The following is a 20134-nucleotide window of genomic DNA, read 5'->3' as shown; positions in this document are numbered from 1 at the left end:
TGGGTAGGAACTGTTCCAAACCTCTGCTTTAAAGAAAGTCATCATTATATGGCGCTCCCCGTACCACATAACTTATCCACACCTGCTGTGCTGAGAGAGATCCAAGTTGCCACAGTGAGAATCTGGAATCAAAGCCTAGTGCCATATGGCAGTACAGAAGAAGACAGTTGGCAAATCACCAGAGTGGCCGTTTTCCAACTCCACATCCCTTGTATTAGCATAAAAAGGGATCTGTAACTCAGTATAATCCATATTAAAACTAGGGCAGGCCTGGACTTTAATCTTTCTCCCCAGCTTTCATGGCCCCCACTCGTGAGCTGTGAAAGTAGAGATGTGAGTGGGGGTGGCTTCCTGGATGCCTGCTGCTGCCGGTTGCCATTTATATTGCCTCAGAACAATGTGTTGCAATTTCTCTCTGAGAGACATTTAGGGAAAATAAACACGTTGGCCAGCAAAAGGAAGAAGACTGTAGCACTGCCTTCCTCCCCCAAAAGGTGAAATTTTTCCCACACTTTCATCAGAACCCTCCTTCTGAACTCAGGCAGGTCTTCTGACATTTCAAAGCCTGAGTTAAAAGATTCCTAGTTTGCAGCTCTGTAGATCAATTTGGATTTCACCCAAAGGAAATTGGAAGCTAATGTGAATATTTAAGCTCAACGTGCTTAAGCATAACAAGTCCTCAACCAGTAGTCAGGCCACCATTATGGACCAGTTGTCCCACTCGCTGGATCATCACCTTGTCGTGGTGAGTGCGCTTGCATGTTCCTATGACCCTTGTGAGTGAAGCTGTCGGGAATCTCGTACTCCCAGCACAGTCACCCAAGACAGTAAGGTCAAAGGGAAGGAGCTAGACAAAGAATGATACAAGAAGTCCTCAATGGCAGAACAGGCAGATGATAACAAGCGGTATGTTACAACGGCTGTGAAGGCGGATGAAAGCTGCAGTAGATAAGAATCTAACGGTTTGTCGTGACTACTTCATGCCATCGGAACAGAGCCCTGCTGCGAAGACTGTGCATTGGTCGGCATGCAACTACACACATAAAACCAATTCACACACAGGCGTCTTCCAAAAACCCAACCCAAACCCCAAAAGTCCTAATACGCTCCACGATGGCTATCAAGATTATACCTCAACACAGGCTTCTAGGAAGGAAACCAAGGCACAAAATGAACACTCAAGCCCTTCAAGATCCCATTAAGCGGGACTGCTTCCAAACGACTCTTAAGGACCATCTGCTTTCAGAATTCCCTGATAACATCGAGGAACACTGGACCAGGCTAAAAACATCCATTATTGCAGTCTGTAAACAAACTATTGGATACCAAACCAAGAAACACCAGGACTTGTTTGATGAGAATGACAGTTAGATTGAACGCATGATTGACAAGAAAAGGAAGGCCTTTCAGATCTGGCAAAGAGATAGAAACTGTGCCACTAAGAAAAAAACCTATGCCAACGCTAAGGCTGAGGTTCAAAGAAGAACCAGAGAACTAAAAAACACCTGGGGGATAAAAAAAGCTCAAGAGATCCAGCACTTAGCCAACACTCATGATGCACAGAGTTTCTTTCAAGCCACAAAGACCATCTATGGGCCAATAAATCATGGCATATGCCCCCTACGCTCAGCAGACGGTATCACACTTCTAAAATATAAAGAAGCTATTACACTGTGCTGGAAAGAACATTACCAACATCTCCTTAACTGCAATTCCCCTGTAGCAGCTGAGGTCCTCTCACAAATTCTGCAAAAACAAGTTAGAGAAGAGCTTGCAGTATCTCCAAATCTGGGAGAGTTGTGTATAGCTATTAACCAAATGAAAAACAACAAAGCCAGTGGACCTGATGGGATACCTGTCAAAATCTTCAAAGTGGGCAGAATTGAACTTACACAAGAACTTCACAAGCTCATCGAAAAAATCTGGGAAAGAGAAGAAATCCCAGCATATCATCATCATTCGGCTCCTCCATGATAATATGACAGCAACAATCACAGATAACAATGGTTCTCAAAGTGAACCATTCACAGTGGGATCAGGTGTTAAAACAGGGTTGTGTTATTGCCCCAACTCTATTCATTATTTTCATTGCCATGATCCTACACTTTGTCGAAAGAAAACTACCCACCGGAGTAGAAATCATATACTGAACAGATGGAAAACTCTTCAACCTGAGCAGGCTGAAAGCAAAGAGTAAGGTTACCGTAACTTCCGTCATAGAGCTTCAGTATGCTGATGACAACGTAGTGTGCGCATGCTCAGAGGATGACCTCCAAACCATCCTAAATATCTTTGCAGAAGCTTACGAAAAGCTCGGCCTATCACTCAACATCCAAAAAACCAAAGTGCTGCACCAACAAGTACAAAATAACCCCTCTGCAGCGCCACAAACCCAACTCAATGGTGTAACATTGGAAAATGTTGATCACTTCTCCTACCTAGCAGTTATCTTTCCACAAGGGCCAACATTGATGCTGAAATCCAGCATCGCCTGAGCTCTGCGAGTGTGGCTTTCTCCTGATTGAAGTGCAGAGTGTTTGAGGACCGGGACATTCGCATGGAAACCAAAATGCTTGTTTACAAAGCTATTGTACTACCAGCCTTACTATATGCTTTTGAAACATGGACCACTTATAAACTCCAGCTCCAGCTCCTCAAAAGATTCCATCAACGGTGCCTCCGAAAAATCTTACACATCACTTTGGGAAGACAGGCGAACTAATATCAGTGTACTGGAAGAAGCAAAGATCACCAGTGTTGAAGCAATGTTCTTCCACATCAACTTCGTTGGACTGGTCATGTTGTGCGGATGCCTGATTATCGTCTTCCAAAGCAACTACTCTATTCCGAACTTAAAAATGGAAAGCGTAATGCTGGTAGTCAACAAAAGAGGTTTAAAGACTTTCTCAAGGCAAATCTTTAAAAATGTAGTATAAACACTGGCAACTGGGAAACACTGGCCTGCGAGCGTTCCAATTGGAGAACAGCCTTTACCAAAGGTGTCATGGGCTTTGAAGACACTTGAATTCAGGATGCAAGGGAGGAACGTGCTAAGAGGAAGGCTCACTTGGCAAATCCACACCATGATCAACTCCCGCCCGGAAACCAATGTCCCCACTGTGGAAAGATGTGTGGATCCAGAATTGGCCTCCACAGTCACTTACAGACTCATTGTTAAAATCATGTTTATGGAAGACAATCTTACTCGGCTACAAGTGATCGCCAAAGAAGATGAGCCAGTTGTAGTCTTAAGAGGGTTCCAAAGGCAGCCCCCCCCCCCAGCACATTGAGGAACCTGGATGTTGATAAGGCATGGACGATGGTGGCCAAATCAATTTGTCCCAAAGGGGATGTAGTGCACCAACTATGTTTCTGCACCATCAGCTGTAGGTGCCACCTGAACATCTAACTGTTGAGTCCGTTCCAGCAGCAAATTCCTGGCTGAGGCCTTGTGAAGATTCTGTCCCCAATCGCAGAGGCAGAACCAAATAGTTAAGGATGTCAAATGAAGAGGAAGGCAAGCCCTTGGACACCACTTCCTGTTCCTAAAATTAGAGCAATCTGCATGTGGCAGTTTGTTCTGGGACAGAACCCTCAGAGCTGGCAATACTTCTAAGTACCATTTGCTGGAAGCCACAAGAGGGGAAAGTGGTCCTGCTTGCCAGTTTCCCACAGACATCTGACTGACCACTGTCAGGACAGGGTGCTGGTTTAGATGGGTCATTGACCTGATCCAGCAGGTTCTTATGTTCCTCCCCAACCCTGTACAGTTGTACCTTGTCCGACACGACTTCCGTGACTTCCGATAGGCTGCAGGAGCTTCCTGCAGCCCATCAGAAGCCGCGGCTTGGTTTCTGAACGTTTTGGAAGTTGAACAGACGTCTGCAACAGATTCCGTTCGACTTCCGTGGTGCCACTGTATTTACTTATTGCTTTATGTAATGCAGAGCTCTCCAACAAAGCGTGCAGAAACAAAAGTCCATACCTGCTTTGTTTCTCTGTATCCAGCATTCTCTGCAGCTCTCGAACCCGACATTCAAACTGGGTCTTCTCGTCCCCCAGAACACTCCGCCAAGCCTCCCATTGGCGCTCCTTCTCAAGCAGCTCGTCATTCAGAGCCTCCAGATCCATCACTTGCTCTTCAAGCATCGTGCAGGTTGTCTTTAAGGCCTCCATCGTCTAAAAACAAAGCCTTTCATCACTTTTCTAATCTCTACCTCTGATCCACTGCAAAAATAAGCCTCCTTCATGATGGCATTCTAGAGCGAAACCTTCCTAGATCAAGAAATATATTTATATATACACAGTCCGAGCTTCTCCAAGTATAATACATGAACACAGACGGACAGTTCGGCTGGTCGTACGCACTCTTGTCCTCAGCCCAGAGGCAGCTAAAACAAAGGAAAAGGAAGGATCAGGGCTATGGGGGCCGGTGGTGTTCTTCAAGGTCAAACAAAGAAGGGGTGCCATGAGAACAAGTAAAACAGTCTACAGTCGTACCTTGGTTCTCGAACACAATGTGTTCCAGGAGTCCGTTCGACTCCCAGAACTGTTTGAAAACCAAGGCGCGGCTTCTGATTGACTGCAGGAGTGTCCTGCAGCCAATAGGAAGCCACGCAGGACGTTTGGCTTCTGAAAATTGTTCAAAAACCGGAACACTCACTTCCGGGTTTCGAACGTTTGGGAGCTGATTTGTTCAGGAGCCAAGGCACTTGAGATCCAAGGTATGACTGTAATAGGAAGTGGTCCAGAATGGAGCAACTGATGCAGCTGTACCCCTGGACTTCCAGGGGTGGGGTGGGAATCTGACCTAACTGAACTGAGGCTATTTGTTGGTAAATATTTCTATTGAATAGTTTTCTGAACAGAAAAACAACAAAAAGCAGAATCACAGTACTTTTACTGTAATGGTGTTCACTGTGACGTCCCATTGATAAACTCAGAAGAGAAACTTTATTTTGAGACTTCTGCAAAAGAAAGGGAGGGCTTGCAGGCAAATGTCTGTTCCCTTTTTGCCTGAAAAAATGACATAAAACACACCCAGCGTGCTCTTCCTGCAGCTCTATGTGGCAAAGAACTATGGTAGTGGTGTGGCCAATGTGCCTTTCAAGGAAATGGCTACCCCAACTGGCTTCTTGTTGGAAATCCCCTTTAAGTTAAAGGAAAAGGGACCCCTGACCATTAGGGCCAGTCGTGGCCGACCCTGGGGTTGCGGCGCTCATCTCGTTTTATTGGCAGAGGAAGCCGGCGTACAGCTTCCGGGTCATGTGGCCAGCATGACTAAGCCACTTCTGGAGAACCAGAGCAGTGCACGGAAATGCCGTTTACCTTCCCGCTGGAGTGGTACCTATTTATCTATTTGCACTTTGACGTGCTTTTGAACTGCTAGGTTGGCAGGAGCAGGGACCGAGCAACGGGAGCTCACCCTGTCACGGGGATTCCAACTACCGACCTTCTGATCGGCAAGTCCTAGGCTCTGTGGTTTAACCCACAGCACTACCCGCGTCCCTTATGAAAATCCCCTTTATTTAATTTATTTTCTGCCCTTCCTTCCAAAGGAGCCCTAGGCAGCCGACACAGAAGTGATAAAACATTTAAAACACATTTGAAGGAATTTCAATATAGATGCAGACAAAGAAAGACCTGTGCTTGAAAAGCTTGTTAGAAGAGGAAGGTCTTCAAAAGACAGTGCCTGATATTTAATGGGAGGGAATTCCAAAAGGGAGGGGCCACCACACTAAAGGCCTGTCCTCTTGATAAGGCCCTCACTTGCAGATCACAGTGATCAGTTGGGTATTTAAGGAATGAGATGATTTTTCAGGTATCTCTGATAAGCTTCAGAGAAACTGCAGAATCCCCCAGAAGTAAGTACAAAAAACCATTTGTGTTGTGCCGTATAATCTTTACTGCTCTGACATCAAATATGGTCATTATTTTAAGTCAAAAAACTCCATGAAATTGCATCTGTTTTCCGCCCTTCAGTTAAAACCAGGATCAGGTTGGTTTATAAACAAATTGGCAAAAATATAGCAAGCAATAAAACAAGAAACACATTAAAGCAAACAACCCGACACCAAAATCCCACCAGCAATTTCAAAGCCTGGCTTGAAAAAATGAAAAGCACAACAAGGCAAGCCCCCTTGGGGAGAAAATTAAGTGTGTAGAACTGTGTGATGTGATGGTGTGAAGACAAATGCTTGAATAGGCTAAATGGCTCCCCTTCAGTGCCTTCCTCTGACCTAAGGCTGAGGAAACAGGAACATGAGATGGTGAGCTATGTCAATGGGGACATGTCTCCTTGTGGCAGGCTCTTGTGCTTACGGATGAAATCTCTTGTGTTCATTAGCAATGTCTCATCCATATTTCTTTTCCATTCAATTTTACTGCGTACAAAGTCTACTGCCATTCAGACAGTTGACTAGACAACTTGCTGTTGACTCTAAGTGATGTTCCGCTATCAGTTTGCCACATGCCTTAATAGCAGCCGGCAACATTTTGGATGCTCCTCCTGTATCTTTCTGGGTAAGGTTCAGACTATGGATAAATAAAGGCTTCAAGACAACCACTTTAGAAGTTAATATTTTTAAAAAATAAAAATAAAAACCAGATTTTCAAATACCCCTCAATAGAACAGATGTGTGAAATTCACCAAGCAAAGAGGCTCAGTAAAATCTTGCCGCCATCAAGATTAGTAAATAAGGTGTTCACTCTCTGGCTCCCCCCCCCCCCCATGACAGTACTTACTGGTACAGAGTACTGGCATCTCGCTTTTTGCTGCCTATGGCAGTCGTTTTGTGCTGGCACCAATGGCACTTTTATCAATGTATGTGTACCAGCACCTCATTTTTTCACTTACAAAAGCACTATACCGTATATAAAACTGTCTCGGTTAATTAGGTGAAAGATTAAAGCAAGCCAAAGTCAGGACCTGTGATTTAAGCGAAATATTTACTTCTTGTTAACTAGAAACTTTGCACACGCTCAAAATAATGGTATAGTGAAGGGAACTGCTACTTTGTATGCAAACCTATTACAACTTTAAAAGGTAAAAAAAATCAACTGGAAAAAGAGGAAGTCGGACAAGATTAGATGGCAATGATGGTGCCTGCCATCAAGCAACCCCTCTGGAAAGCTTCTAGTCTCTGCCTTCATGTTGACCAGCTCCAAACCTGTCACGTTCTGTGTAGTACTTGACTGCTGTATCCCACACTGTGAAATACTGTATCAATAAAACGTGAGTTTTGTCTTAGCAGTTTCCATCTGTTCCACTGTCTGAAAAGATATGTTCTCCAAATTATACAGATAATTTGTATTCTTATACAGTAGTTATAGCTTAGATAATTTGTATTTTTGTGTTTTGCATGCACACACTCATGCACGTTTGCATGTACATTTGCTTTAACAACAATGCTTTTTATATCATTTCATTGTCACTTCGATTCCTGTGACTTCGTCCTTTGGATACTTATACTTTTGGGATCCCCCTCCTCTGTTTTCCTCTCCCCTGACCCTATATTTTGGTCACATATTTGGTCTACACTCCAGTCCAACAGGCAATTCTTTAGGTTACTCTGCTTCTGTTGTCCAATTCTGGCACAATCTGATTCAGGATTGTGTGCATTTAATTGTGAGACAAGAGCTGGCGATAGGAGAGTCCTGACCCTGAGGAGGAGGCAAACCATCAAAGCCCTACAAAGACCTCCAGTGACTGAATATTTAGTAACACTTAGACAAAAGCCTTGAGAAAGTTGGACTTTACAATGCAAATTCTGAACACCTACTTGCTTCTGGCTGGTCAGCTGCATCTCTCGCTCCGTGATCTCACGGCGGAGGTGGTCTACCTCGCTTCGCAGCTGCACGACCTCATCATTTGCCCCCGAAGCCTCATCTAGTTGTTTGGACAGGAAGAAATTCTGGTTGTTCAGCTCAGCGTTGTCCTCACTCAACTGATTCAGCTGCTCTTCCAAGTCTGTAATCACCTAAATAAAAATAATAAGCCAGAGAACCTAAGATAAATGGGGACTAAGGAAAAAAGGTTAATAAGGCCAGGATTCTTAAGATAAATGGGGACTAGCCAAGTCTTTTTTGAAAGTCAAACTTCAAACCCTAAAGAATGGGTTTCTGTAAAGCTCAGTATACAGTCTCGTAGGCTGATACATACCTAACAGATACACACTTTGAAAATCTGGGGACTTCAGGGAGAGGAACACAGCAGACTGAACATCTTCTGCCGGCAAGTTGCTGATGTGAGATAATTAAGACAAATCTTGGCTATTGAATTCACTCTGGAGATGAGTGAACCTCTGATGCTCTGATAAAGCCATGAGCACATTGCCAAAAGATTATCGTGCAACTGATTGCACAAGAGCCAGCTGTTGCACAAGCTTCTGCTAGCACAACTGTTGCGTTCGATTCCTTTGTTGCGCAACCTTTAAACTCTGCTGTCTGCTAGCACAAGAGCTCTTGCACCAGCAAACAAGAGAATGTCGGATACAGCCCTAAATGGCATCAAGCAAAGGATTTTTCACCAAGTAAAAATTGCTTGTACTAAGTCTGCACCTACCCAGTTTTAAGCTGATGTAACTCAACTTGCTTCACTATTGAGCATCACCACACTGTTCAGGTTCATACTTCTTGGCTTTAGGAACATCCATTCTTCCCTTGGGCAACTTTTAAACTTTGTCGTCTGCTAGCACAAGGGATCTCACCCTAGCAGACAGAGAACGTTGGATACGGACCTTTGTCTTCAGAAGAGCTAAGCTTAATTCAGCCTTAAGGTACAAAATACATTGGACTGTAAAGTTTTTGTGTCCTATGGCATGACTTTGAGAGCGCATCGTTGTGGCAAAATCCAGGAACTGGGAGTCCACAGTTAATGGTCTTCTCCCCAAACTTGCTGCATGGCGATAAAAGGGCATAAGCAGATTGGTTTCTCTCTCCAAACCTTACACTGTGCTATCTGAGGAAAGGTGATGCTAGCTTTCAAAAGAGAGATTTTCATAATACCCAACAGAGAGCTCTGTTTGAAGAGAGGTGCATTATCTGGAATGCCACTCTCTTAAAGCGTGTTTTAAAATAAGAAAACCAAGCAGAACTCGCAAACCGTTAGAAAAAGCCACACACACTGATTTAACAAGGACTGGATTTCTAATGTCAGCAGAGTTAAGGACAGCAAGATGAAACGTGAGGGGAAATGTTTGGCAGCACAACAGATTATAAGAGGAAAGTCAGTATCAGCGTCAAAACAAGAGATAAGAACCAGGCAACAATGTTTTTGTGCAAACAAGTGATGTCCAATGTTTTAAGCAGTACTGTAGCAATCTGGAAACATCTCCCCACCCCCAGCAAAATGCTGAATTCAACTATCCCATGTTAGTACACAGCTATATTGGGACAGGGGTTGGGGTTGGGGAGAGAGAGACAGAAACCACACAAAAAACACAGAAAGTCACAGTAACTCTGGAATAAGAAAAGCATGGCTTTCTTTTAACACCTGCTCACACTATTCCACTACGGACAGAGGCAACACTCGCTATAACCACGGGAACAGATTAAAAAAAGCTGTTCTAAAAGACCCTGGCCACCTACTAGTCTTCTAAAGCACAACCGCAGCAATTTTTTAAAATTCTTTTTTGGAAGTGAAGTTTAAGGGAAAGAGTTTAAGGGGGAGGGAAGAAAGTGAAGAGGAAAGAAAGAAGTGAGGGTGGGGATATTTAACAGGAAAATATGCCCCATATTACCGCTTAAATGTGGACCTCCTCCATTTTAAAAAGGAGACAATCCCTTTTCTTATGTGTAACTTAAAGCACACTACTGTAATTTTGCACAACAAAAAAGGTATAGTAGAATAGGTATGGGTGGAAAATTTGTTCTTTAGAAAACATATAACACTGATAATATCTTCCAACTGGTGGTTTGGAAAAGTTGCTGGGAGAGGATGAGGGGCAGCAGCGGGTGGGGGTGAGAAATTAGGGGAAAGTGCTTCTTCGGTTTTGTAAACGAATACTGATTTGGACTGAAGGTATTCATCATGGGGTAAAAGGGTCTATACGTTTTATCCTGGTGCACTTGCTTGAGCTGTTTGAGATAGGATCCCACAAGAATACGCTTTGCTCCCAAAGAGGACATTTAATCTAATCTCACAAAATAAATTACTGACTTCTAGCACCATCCAGGAGGACTCCTTCCCCTCTTCTCTTTTTAAGAGGACGGTGTCTGCGTTAAAACAAAATCACTGTGGAGTACAAGGCTTTTTCTTCTAGACATTTTGATCCTGGAATAGTGAACATGGTGCCATCTAGATGCTGCTACAACTCCCATCATCCCTGATGGGGATAATGATCCCTGATCATTAGCCAATGCTGGCTGGGGCTGGTAGCAGTTTTAGCCCATTAAATCTAGCAGGCACTATGTTACCTAATCCTGTCCTAGTCCAACTGCTTGTGACTTATCAAAGGTTAGGTGAGCAGTTGATTAAAAAGGGTGTTGGGGATTTCTGTTAACATATTACACACATAACTCTGAAACGTCAGGCCAAGAATATTCTTGTATCATGACCAACAGTGGTACAGAGCACTTGCTTCCTTTATGAATGTTCCTTTATACATGGACCCAGATTTTATTCAGTTTCTAAATAGCATGGACTAAAAGAAAACATGAATATGTGTTGGCAGATCTCTCATCATGTTGCTACTAGCTAAGAAGGAATTTAAAGAACCTAAAACAAATGTTGAAAATCACTCTGAATACACTGGAACTCATTTAACTAGCAAAGTAGACATCAAAGAGAAGGCATACAAAAGGAAGCACTTCCTATTTCAATGTATAATCAATTATGAAACTCATTGCCACCGGAAGTTGTCATGGCAACTAGCCTATGTGCATATATCTATCAATGGCTCAATCAGGCATGATAAATAAAATGGAATGAATTATATTGAGATGACATGACCCCAATTAGCAGGTGTGCAGAGGACAAAAGCAGCAATGTATCACTTCCACCCTGATATCTTCTTTTTGAGTTTCTCTGTGCTGTTTGGGCTGATCTCTAATGTAGACAATTGCTAGATTAAGTGGGCCATTGGTCTGATCCACCAAGGCAAGACTTTGGGTAAAAATTCTTGTCCACTGACTCATCCCCCAAACCCTTCCCTTGACAGATAGTTAATAAATGCATTTCTCATGTGCATCATAACTACAAGTGCATAGCGATCCTTACAGTGCAAGACAAAACACTATGACTCTGCTCAGAAGCAACATTAATCCAAGTGAACCCAGGCCAGGGAGCACACATACCATCAGATCTTCAAAGGACCACCAATGGTCTGATAGAACTCTTGGGGCAGCTCCTTCCACACCTGCTCTGCAGCCTGGAGAGGCCTGAGTAAAGGCAGGAGCGAGGGAGCACAGATACAATACTTACATACATTCCAATACAGATGAAGGCTAGAAAAGTTCCCTACTTAAAATGCTTGTTGGAAGAAGGGTTTCAGTAGGCACTGAAAAGACAACAGAGACGGCGCCTACCAAGGGGAGGGGATTCCAAAGGGCAGGTATCACAGGAGGTGGTCGACTATATAAAAGGTGTGAAGCAATTATTTCGGGTATGCCCCCGTTTCCTCCTGTCTCCTGGGAATAAGCATGACAACAGACATATTGCACCCTTTGCTTGAGGATGAAGTATAAAAACAGTCTAGGAGTCTTGATGCAGTATGGTCTCTATATACATAAACAGCAAAATATGGTAGCACAAACCATTCATCTTTTCCAAACTCCAAACAGCCCTTGGCTTCTCCATCTAATTCCTTCATCTAGGAAAGCAACTGCAATATGCAGCTTCCAGTTTTCCATCAAGAATCATCACAGATGGGTTCTGGAAGCAAAACCTCCAGTATCAAGGCACCAAAAGCTTAGGCACAAGAGATAAAACAGTCAGGACCTAACTGGAAGACTATGCTCCAACTTCCTAAGGAAGCAACCCACACACAGTTGTCTATTAGCCGAGCTGATGCAAAGAAGCAATTGCTTATATAGCTGAAATGAGCATAGACCAAAAGCTATGAAAGAGATGTTTGGGTTTATGAGAAGTCATGGCAAACTCCTTAGCTTTCCATGTTTGTATTCTCAATTTTTACACGTGCACCTCTATCCTGTTTCTGAACTTGGCAGACTGAGCATGAATAAAACGAAGAGACACTTAGTGGGGTTGCAGACTGTGTTAAATTTGAATAAAAAATTGCACGCAAAGGATCGACAGAAAAAAAAAAGTTGTCCCTCCAGCACACAGGAAACCACACCAATTTCAGCTGCAGCTTGGGTTTCCCATTTACCCAAAACAAGCATCTACACCCAAGCTGAAGCTCACAGAGAGAGGAGAAAATGCTGGTGGCTTGGGGAAACGTTTAATACAGTCCCAATAGGTTTTGGGATCTAGTCCTTCTTCAGGGGCAGGTTTAAAGAAGCAATTCTCATCAAGTGTGTGAAATGACAAATGAATTACTATAGTGGTTCAGGCACTATTGATGAGATCTGTTGTTTGAAACCTCCTTTATCTTATCACGTGAACAACATAACCCTTAAAGCCTCCAGAAGTCTTCTCAACCTTCTTGGAAAGCTCAGGAGAACATGAAGGAGGCTCCCAGAGAAATCCCAGAAACGGCAACTTATTTGGTGACTATTCCACAATACAACAGAAAATCAACTTGCACTGAAGAAAACGCCCAATTTCTTCCAACAGGCTTTCATTTCCATGTCCTTTTTGTTCCTCCAGGGTTCTTTGGTCAAGGTCCAGGGTTCTTTGGTGATTATTAGCAGCAGGGAATGGATATTTAACCCCACCCCTGTCCCTTGATTATTTTTTTTAAAGAAAAAGCAATATGGCTTTGCTGCAAAAACAAAGCCTTCAACCTCTAGCCTTGGCCTCCTCTACGGTGCAAGGTTATGTCTTTCCTTACAAACCAAGGCAGCCTTGGTACCAATGACACTCTGAGTCATTTATTTCACCTTCCCTATTCTTTGCCTAACTCCAGTAGCTTCTCTCCCTATTGTTACAACGTTATGATTTCTGCATAAGGACACGCAAAACCTATGCAACGATCTAGTTCCCTACAATGAGAACAAAAAAAAGTTTCCATTCATGCTTTTGCTCACAACAGCACTCCTTCCAAATTCTTCAGCATCTTTAGCGAGGATAACCTCCAATACCTGAAATGTACACTAGACAACAAAGCAGCTGAATGTGTGAACTGGAAAGCATTGTATTTGAGGTGATACAGTGATGTGACAGTTCAGTTTGTGGTGTAGTGCCTGCAACAGACCCTTCCACAGGTTGAAATCACCACCTGATGTTGCGGTCATCAAATGATGAATATGCATGCATAAACCAGCACTTTTTTTTTTTGCTAACTTAAAGAACAGCTAAAGGTTACACACAAACTGGTAAGAGATATTTGGAGCCACATAGCTGTAGTATAGCTCTTTCTATCATACTGCATGATGTGTGAAAGGAGATCCTTTGGTGGCATGTATTTTATGAAGAAATCCAGTACATGAAGCAGCCAAGATGATAAAGGAGGGAATCTTCCATTTCTAAAAGCTGCTTTGTTACTACTTTTGGGGTACACTTACCTCTTTTACAGAGAGTGCTTAGCCATAAGCCTTTCCTCCTTTTACTTACTTGCTTTCTGATTTAAAAATCTAAAACACTAGAGACATTTCAACTCCTAAAAAATATTTATTTCAAGGCAGACCACTTTGGATCTGTATCTTGAAGGCAAACTACGAGGAAAATTCTCTCTCTCTCTCTCTCTCTCTCTCTCTCTCTCTGTGTGTGTGTGTGTGTGTGTGTGTGTGTGTGTGTGTGTTGTTCACTTGCACAAAATGTAGAGGTCTTGAAAAGCAGTCAAGGAGCCTTAAGAGGCTCACCAAAATGCTGATGGCAGGAAACTGAAAACAATAATCTACATGCATGGTTCTGTGGGGAACTTTAGGGCTACTTCCCGTTACACACCTCAGTAATGGAAAATAAGACTACATGCAACAATTGCTTGATCTGTTTATTGGCACACCCATGTCGCACTTCAAATGTGACAAGTGTACGTACCGTTTCTTACATACAGATGAAATACTGCCACTGCTGCAGCCTACAGGTCATTTGGTAGTCAGGCTACATATTAGGAACATTTGAGCCCAGCTAAATGCCCTCCTTCGCCTTTCCATCCTACTGTACTATGATAGTTCCCTTCACCTGTAAGGGGGGAAATGTTATCTCTAGATATACATCACTTGTTGCAGCTGCTACACCATTCTTATTAGCTGCACTACAATGAGATTTCATACTGGCTTCTTCAAAAACTTGAGAAACACTGTCAATTTTAAATCAGGATAAAATCTCTAAGCTGAGATTCACCTGAGATCTAAAGAAGCAATCCAATCAGTCTTGGTCCTGCTAACTCCTTGAAAGCAAAAGGCCATGTCATGAACCCTTGTCTTCAAGGAGCAAAATTAAGATTGTTTTCCTTCCTTCTCCTTAATTTCAAAATAATTCAATGATCCGTATTTAATACTCACTGTGCAGCTATTACGAAGGGCTTCAAATTTACGCTGGATTTCATCTCTATGAGCCTAAAGGAGGTAAGAAGTTGATCATCAATTTTTTCATACATTACTTTTCGAATCCAACAGCTGTTTTCTTTCTTTCTAAATGAACTGCAGAACAATCTACCAGCAAGCAAAGTTAAAAAAGGCAGATGCTGCAGACTATGAATGCTACCAGGACAAAAGAACCAAACGTTGTGTCGACTTAAGGCATCCTCATGCTTCCGTGTTCTCAGCTACTGGAGCTAAATGTACAACTGAATGCACTGCTTCGTGGCAAATGCCAAAGTATTCCTTTTCGGCGGCCTTCAGAAGGTAGTTGCCATTTAATAAAGAGTTTTGAAATGGTTTGCCTTGCGTTTTTTATTTCCACATCTGAGCTACTACTTCATGGGATTTAAAAATAAATAAATAAACCCTACACATGTATTGAAGAGTCCACACACAAACACAAAGTGTTAGAAAAGCCTATCATGGAGATTAGGCAAACTTACCAAGCAATTCAGCCACACAACCACAAGCCTAACAAGCAGCCTGATGCCTTCCCCAAGGAGTGACCAAACCAACTAATAATTTTATGCTTATTATTGCTTGGATCATGGAAGTCTAACATTCAAAGACATGAAGCATTTCGTTTCAAGACAACTGCGAAAAGGCATGCACCGTTATAAGTGTTTTTGCAAGCAAAGTGTGACACAAAGACAAAGCTCATCTTCCAGCCACTGGACCCTCTCCCATCAGTCCGATTGAGGCAGTCTCAAGCCGCAGCAAAGGGACTCTCAGGTCACTGGTTGCTCATTGGACATTTCTTCTTTATTCAAGCCAACCCATTCATTCCCAAGACACCCAAGGCGGAAAAGCTGCTCAACCCAAGTCTGAAGTGAATGACTAGAAAATGAACTTTTTCTTCCACCAATCAGCTGAAAAAGGCTCAAACGAGACCCCGCCTCCCCCCTTCCCAGCATTCCACTATCTTTAATACCCAATTCTTAATGGGGTGTTTGAATCATTACACTGAAACAGGAGCTCTTTTGAGGAAATGCAGGTTGTCATTTTAGTGCTAAGTAAAATCATCTCATACAGCATGCCCCTGTTTCTATTGGCCTAGAAGCCAAGTATTCCACATTTCCGTATCTGCACTGGAAAAGATCGGATAGAGAAGCAGAGCAGTGGCCAACCTTTTGCAAGTGTGTCAGAAGTCCAACGTACAAGACATTGCCATTCTAACAGGCACTACAGCGCATGTGTAGATCTCTCCCACCACCCTCCAAAAAACGAAGAAACCATTGGGCTAGGTTTTGCCTCGCATCCACTGAGCCAGAGAGCAGGCAGCAGCACAGCATGGCAGAGGTTGGCACTATGGGCGTTTCCAAGCCGCACTGTGACCCTTTCCCATGGAAAGCTTCCTTATAGATTTGTCCAACTGGCCCAGCATTTTCTACTCTGAGCATCAGCGTCTCTCTGGAGCCCCAAGTTCCATTAGTTTGGGAGCAGGCAATGCAATTATAGATTCTAGGTAACTTTGGACAATCGCATTACAGAAAGCATTACGGTACAACCACCCATGTGAAAAGTCACCCTATGCTCTCTAACATGACCCACGGAGCTTTGGGCTTCAGTCCAGGAGTGTCACAAACTCCTAGTGCCTGTGCCACTTATGGCACCCATGCCTCAGGTTGACCACTCATGGGATAGAGCACGGCATTCATTACTCACAAGTTTCCTGCGCTAGTACAGTTGCATTTCCTAATAGTTAGCACTCAGCTTATGTGCATCTCTGAACGCAGAAGAGGTCGGGCTTTCCTTCCCCAGGATACCAATACCACAAGCAATACATGCACAGGTCTACTGCTTAACCCCTCAAGCCCCAAGGTACAGCTGCAAAAGCGGTTAAAGGGGTCCCTAATGAAAGACACTGCTCCTTTCATTAGCATCCACTGAGACACAAGCCCACTTCCAGCACTGCTGGATGCACGAAGCCACAGCTGGCAGCCAAAGCAGGAGTTAATAATCTCTACCACCCAACAATTTGGCAAACCTTAAAGTGAAGATCCAGCTTCATAAAGCACATAGTTGTTTATTTGAGTTTTTGTTTTGCAAGGGCAAGATCTTTTTTTAAAAAATCAGTAGCATATAGTATACATTTAGGTTCAGTTCAGGGGAGGGGATAAAAAATGAAAGAGTACCTTAATGAAGGATTCACTATTTCTGCATAGTAAGATATACAACTGACACCTTTGTTAGGGAACAAGTATAAGGCAACATTTATTTCACCAGCTTCCTTTAAAAACGGGGCAGCACAGCAGCATGAAACTACAATATTAAAGAGAATCCTCACCCACCTAAACAAAATCTCAGTACTTCTGTGAAAAAAGGGACACAAATCCACAGGAATGATGGTTCTGAAACATCAGTTACTTACCTGTAACCAGTCTTTTTCAAAGTTAAATCTGACCATTAATTTATATATATATTGGCAGAATGTCACCAAACTTCCATGAAAATAAAGACATTGTACTTCAATAATATACTGTATTTGGAGGCTGAGGAATCAATGCCCTATACTGGATTATCTGAAGGGAAATCCACATGAAGCTGCCACCAATTCTTAGAGCTACTGCCCTTTCGGGGGTTGAATAGGGTTACAGAGGGATTCTTTTGTCGCACTTCTTGCCTCTAAACCAGGATATTTCAATGCCAGTGCTGTACAATCCTAAAGTAGTTATGAAAGGCAGAGCACATGGTGTTTCAAAATCCAAGGAATACTGGATAAGAGCAGGCCCCGCTTGAGTACAGTGTTAGTTTATATTCTGATATCAAGGCATGATTCAGAGCACAGAGACGAAGTCTACTGCAGGCATTTCTTCCCCCTTTCAGAAGCCTTGATCATTCACTCTCCCAACTTTTCCTTCTACAGCTTCAGGACAGCATCTCAACTCACGTAAGGACTTTAGGTGCTCTTGGTGCACTCTTTAAAACAGAGCATTCCAATGTTAGTCCACGGCTTGTGAACCCACTGAAAATAATAGACGTGGCTAATTTAGGTCCATTAATTTCGATGGGTCTACTCGGAGTACAAAGCTTAGCTGGCTACAATCCTCATGTTATGCTGGGTAAACTCTTCCGAAAGATCATTCACCAACGGATCATCTTCCCCTCCTCTAAAAAGGCCTGGATGTAAAAGCCTTTGTGTCTGGACTGGGTTTCAAAATGGCAACAGAAATGGAGTTATACTTCTTCTCAATGTCACTTAGCTGTGCTCCTGTTTCAAAGAAACAGGTAGAAGGAATGAGACTGGTGCCCCAAAGGAGGAATTTGAAGACACCATATATGGGTACTTTCACTGAACCCAAAATGACTATCTAAATTTTGAATGTGCCAGATGACAAGTAGAAAGTAAAACAATGGCAACGTTCTAGTCCTTAAAAGGAAGTCACCATGCCTGATCAGGCATATTTCCTTTACTCTGAAGAGACAAACCCAGACGAAGAAAAACATCACATCTATGGAGGCTGATCCATATGAAAAAAAAAAAGTGTAGATCTGTTAGGAGCACATTGTCAACAAACATCAGAGACATAAGATGAAGCAAAGCAAAACAGATCAAGCTAAGCCATCTGCAGATGATCATTCTCAACCAAGGGTATATTTCAATATTACAATTTCAAGCCAGCCAAGAGCATCACTGGATCGTATGCTTCAAGGGCACAGCTCCTTACACCAGCCCAGAATTCTGGAGCTTACCGTCAGAGCTTGGATCTCCTCTTCTGCCTCAGCCGTGGTCTCCTCTAGCTCAGTTTTAGCCTCCCGGAGTTGACTTTCCAGGGCTGCGCGGGCAGCCTGCAACCCCGAAATCTGAGATTCCCTCTCCTGGAGGGTGAGCTGCAATTCTGTAAGCTGCCGCTTCAACTCCAATTTTTGTTCTTCGTGTTCAAGGCTAACCTGAAGAGTTTAAATACAGTATTGATACGTATGAACTTCAAAATGGAAGTTTGCTTAAGATCTTTCAGCAATGTCCTTCTGCTGTTTATGTAGGACAAAAAAGTCATCTCCATGCAGAGGAACACCTGGGCATAAATCTGATATCAGATAGGATAATATTCACAAAGCAGAAGGAGAACATTTTAATCTCCCTGGATACTCTGCTTCTGATCTGGCGGTTGTCATTCTCTGGAGGAATTTCAAAGGGTGAAATAGCTGAATTTATTTGGGTCTGAAATGAGATAGTGGTTTCCTGTCCTGCTACAGACCTGAACACAATCATCCTAGCACTGCTGAGTGAATTATCATGAACTACCACTGCTATGCATGTTCAATGGGCTTATTTTGCAAACATTTAACCTGAATTGGCACAAATTGCTTTTCTTACATGTTACCATGACAGCTCTATTTTTTGAAAAACGTATACCAAGGATCATACTACACCTCTATTGAAGTGGCCTCTGGTCCACAAAAGCTTATGCCGTGACAATCACAACCCACCACCCATGTGGCCAGATGTACATGAATTGCTCAACTACATGCAAGAACAGGCTTTCATTTGGAAAGCTCTCCCCCCCCCCCCACACACCTTAACTCACTCTCATATCCCTTTTCAACAACACCTGCATTCCTTGCAGCTCATTCCTCCAATGAAAACCACCCTCAGAATATTTGCCTCTCTCCATACACAGATCAACATTAATTTTCACTTCTTCTTTCCTAATACTATGGGACGCCAATATCTTAGAAAATTTACATTTTTGACAGTGAGGATATCATCTAATACAGGTGGCTCCCCACTTACGCAGAGGTTACATTCTCCACCACACAGTGTGTGCATAGATCGTGTAAAGTGGGGAGCACCGTCTAAATACCCTTTAAACCCCCTCTATGCCACTTTCTCTTCAACCCATACCAAAAATACTGTATCCAAAAGTATCCACAACTAGAATTGAAACTCTGGGGCTGGCAGGAGGCTGGAGGATGCACAGGAAAGCGGCTGTTGCTGCTGCACTACCCTGTACATCAGCTGTTAGGCGGGGAGGCTGAGCAGCGTAAACAAAGTCCCGCTGTGCCTCTGGTCACTTTGGGGTTTCCTCTGCCCACACTGACGTCCTCTTTGGGCTCTGGGGAGGCCACAAGGACTCACGGCTCTCTCCCACCATTTCTGGGTTTGAACTGACTTATTTATTTTCCAGCACCATGAGTATATAAGTCAGAAGTGAACTGATCGCACATAAGTGAGGTGCCGCCTGTAGTTGTCTAAACGTCCAGCTAAGCAGGCTGTTGAGTTTCTCTCTCTGTCATTTCTTGTTTCGGCTGCAGTTCAAAAAGCGTCAGCAACACATTTTCAAAATCCAAAACTGATCTTCCATCTGCCGTAAGCATTGCCACTTCTGAATAATTAAACCTGTCAGATGTTTATGGCAACCAAGTAGGTTAACATGCAGTTTTAAGGATGTCATCCTAGAAAAAGCTTCATGTACCGTTCTGAAGGAGGCCAACATTAAAATATACAATGAGGAAAAAAGAGTCACCTGTCTAGCTAGTCTTCAGA

At 43.1% G+C, this 20134-nt stretch overlaps 1 protein-coding gene across 10 annotated transcripts in view; it reads right to left on the bottom strand.

The window, feature by feature from the left end:
• The window catches only part of CIT (citron rho-interacting serine/threonine kinase), a 107006-nt gene that overhangs the window by 31263 nt on the left and 55609 nt on the right, over positions 1-20134 (bottom strand). For 9 of the 10 annotated variants that reach the window (XM_028710768.2, XM_028710772.2, XM_028710770.2 and 6 more), the window contains 4 exons: positions 18340-18537; positions 14569-14622; positions 7782-7979; positions 3986-4179 (listed from right to left, as the gene is read on the bottom strand). In XM_028710768.2, coding sequence (XP_028566601.2) covers positions 3986-4179; positions 7782-7979; positions 14569-14622; positions 18340-18537 — 644 coding nt within the window. The remainder of the gene's footprint in view (positions 1-3985; positions 4180-7781; positions 7980-14568; positions 14623-18339; positions 18538-20134) is intronic. The other variant, XM_028710775.2, reaches the window with a different exon arrangement.

Source organism: Podarcis muralis, chromosome 16, assembly GCF_964188315.1.
Source record: "Podarcis muralis chromosome 16, rPodMur119.hap1.1, whole genome shotgun sequence".
Lineage (NCBI taxonomy): Eukaryota > Metazoa > Chordata > Lepidosauria > Squamata > Lacertidae > Podarcis > Podarcis muralis.
The sequence above is the reverse complement of the archived record's forward strand: the minus strand, read 5'-3'. Positions and strand labels throughout refer to the sequence as shown.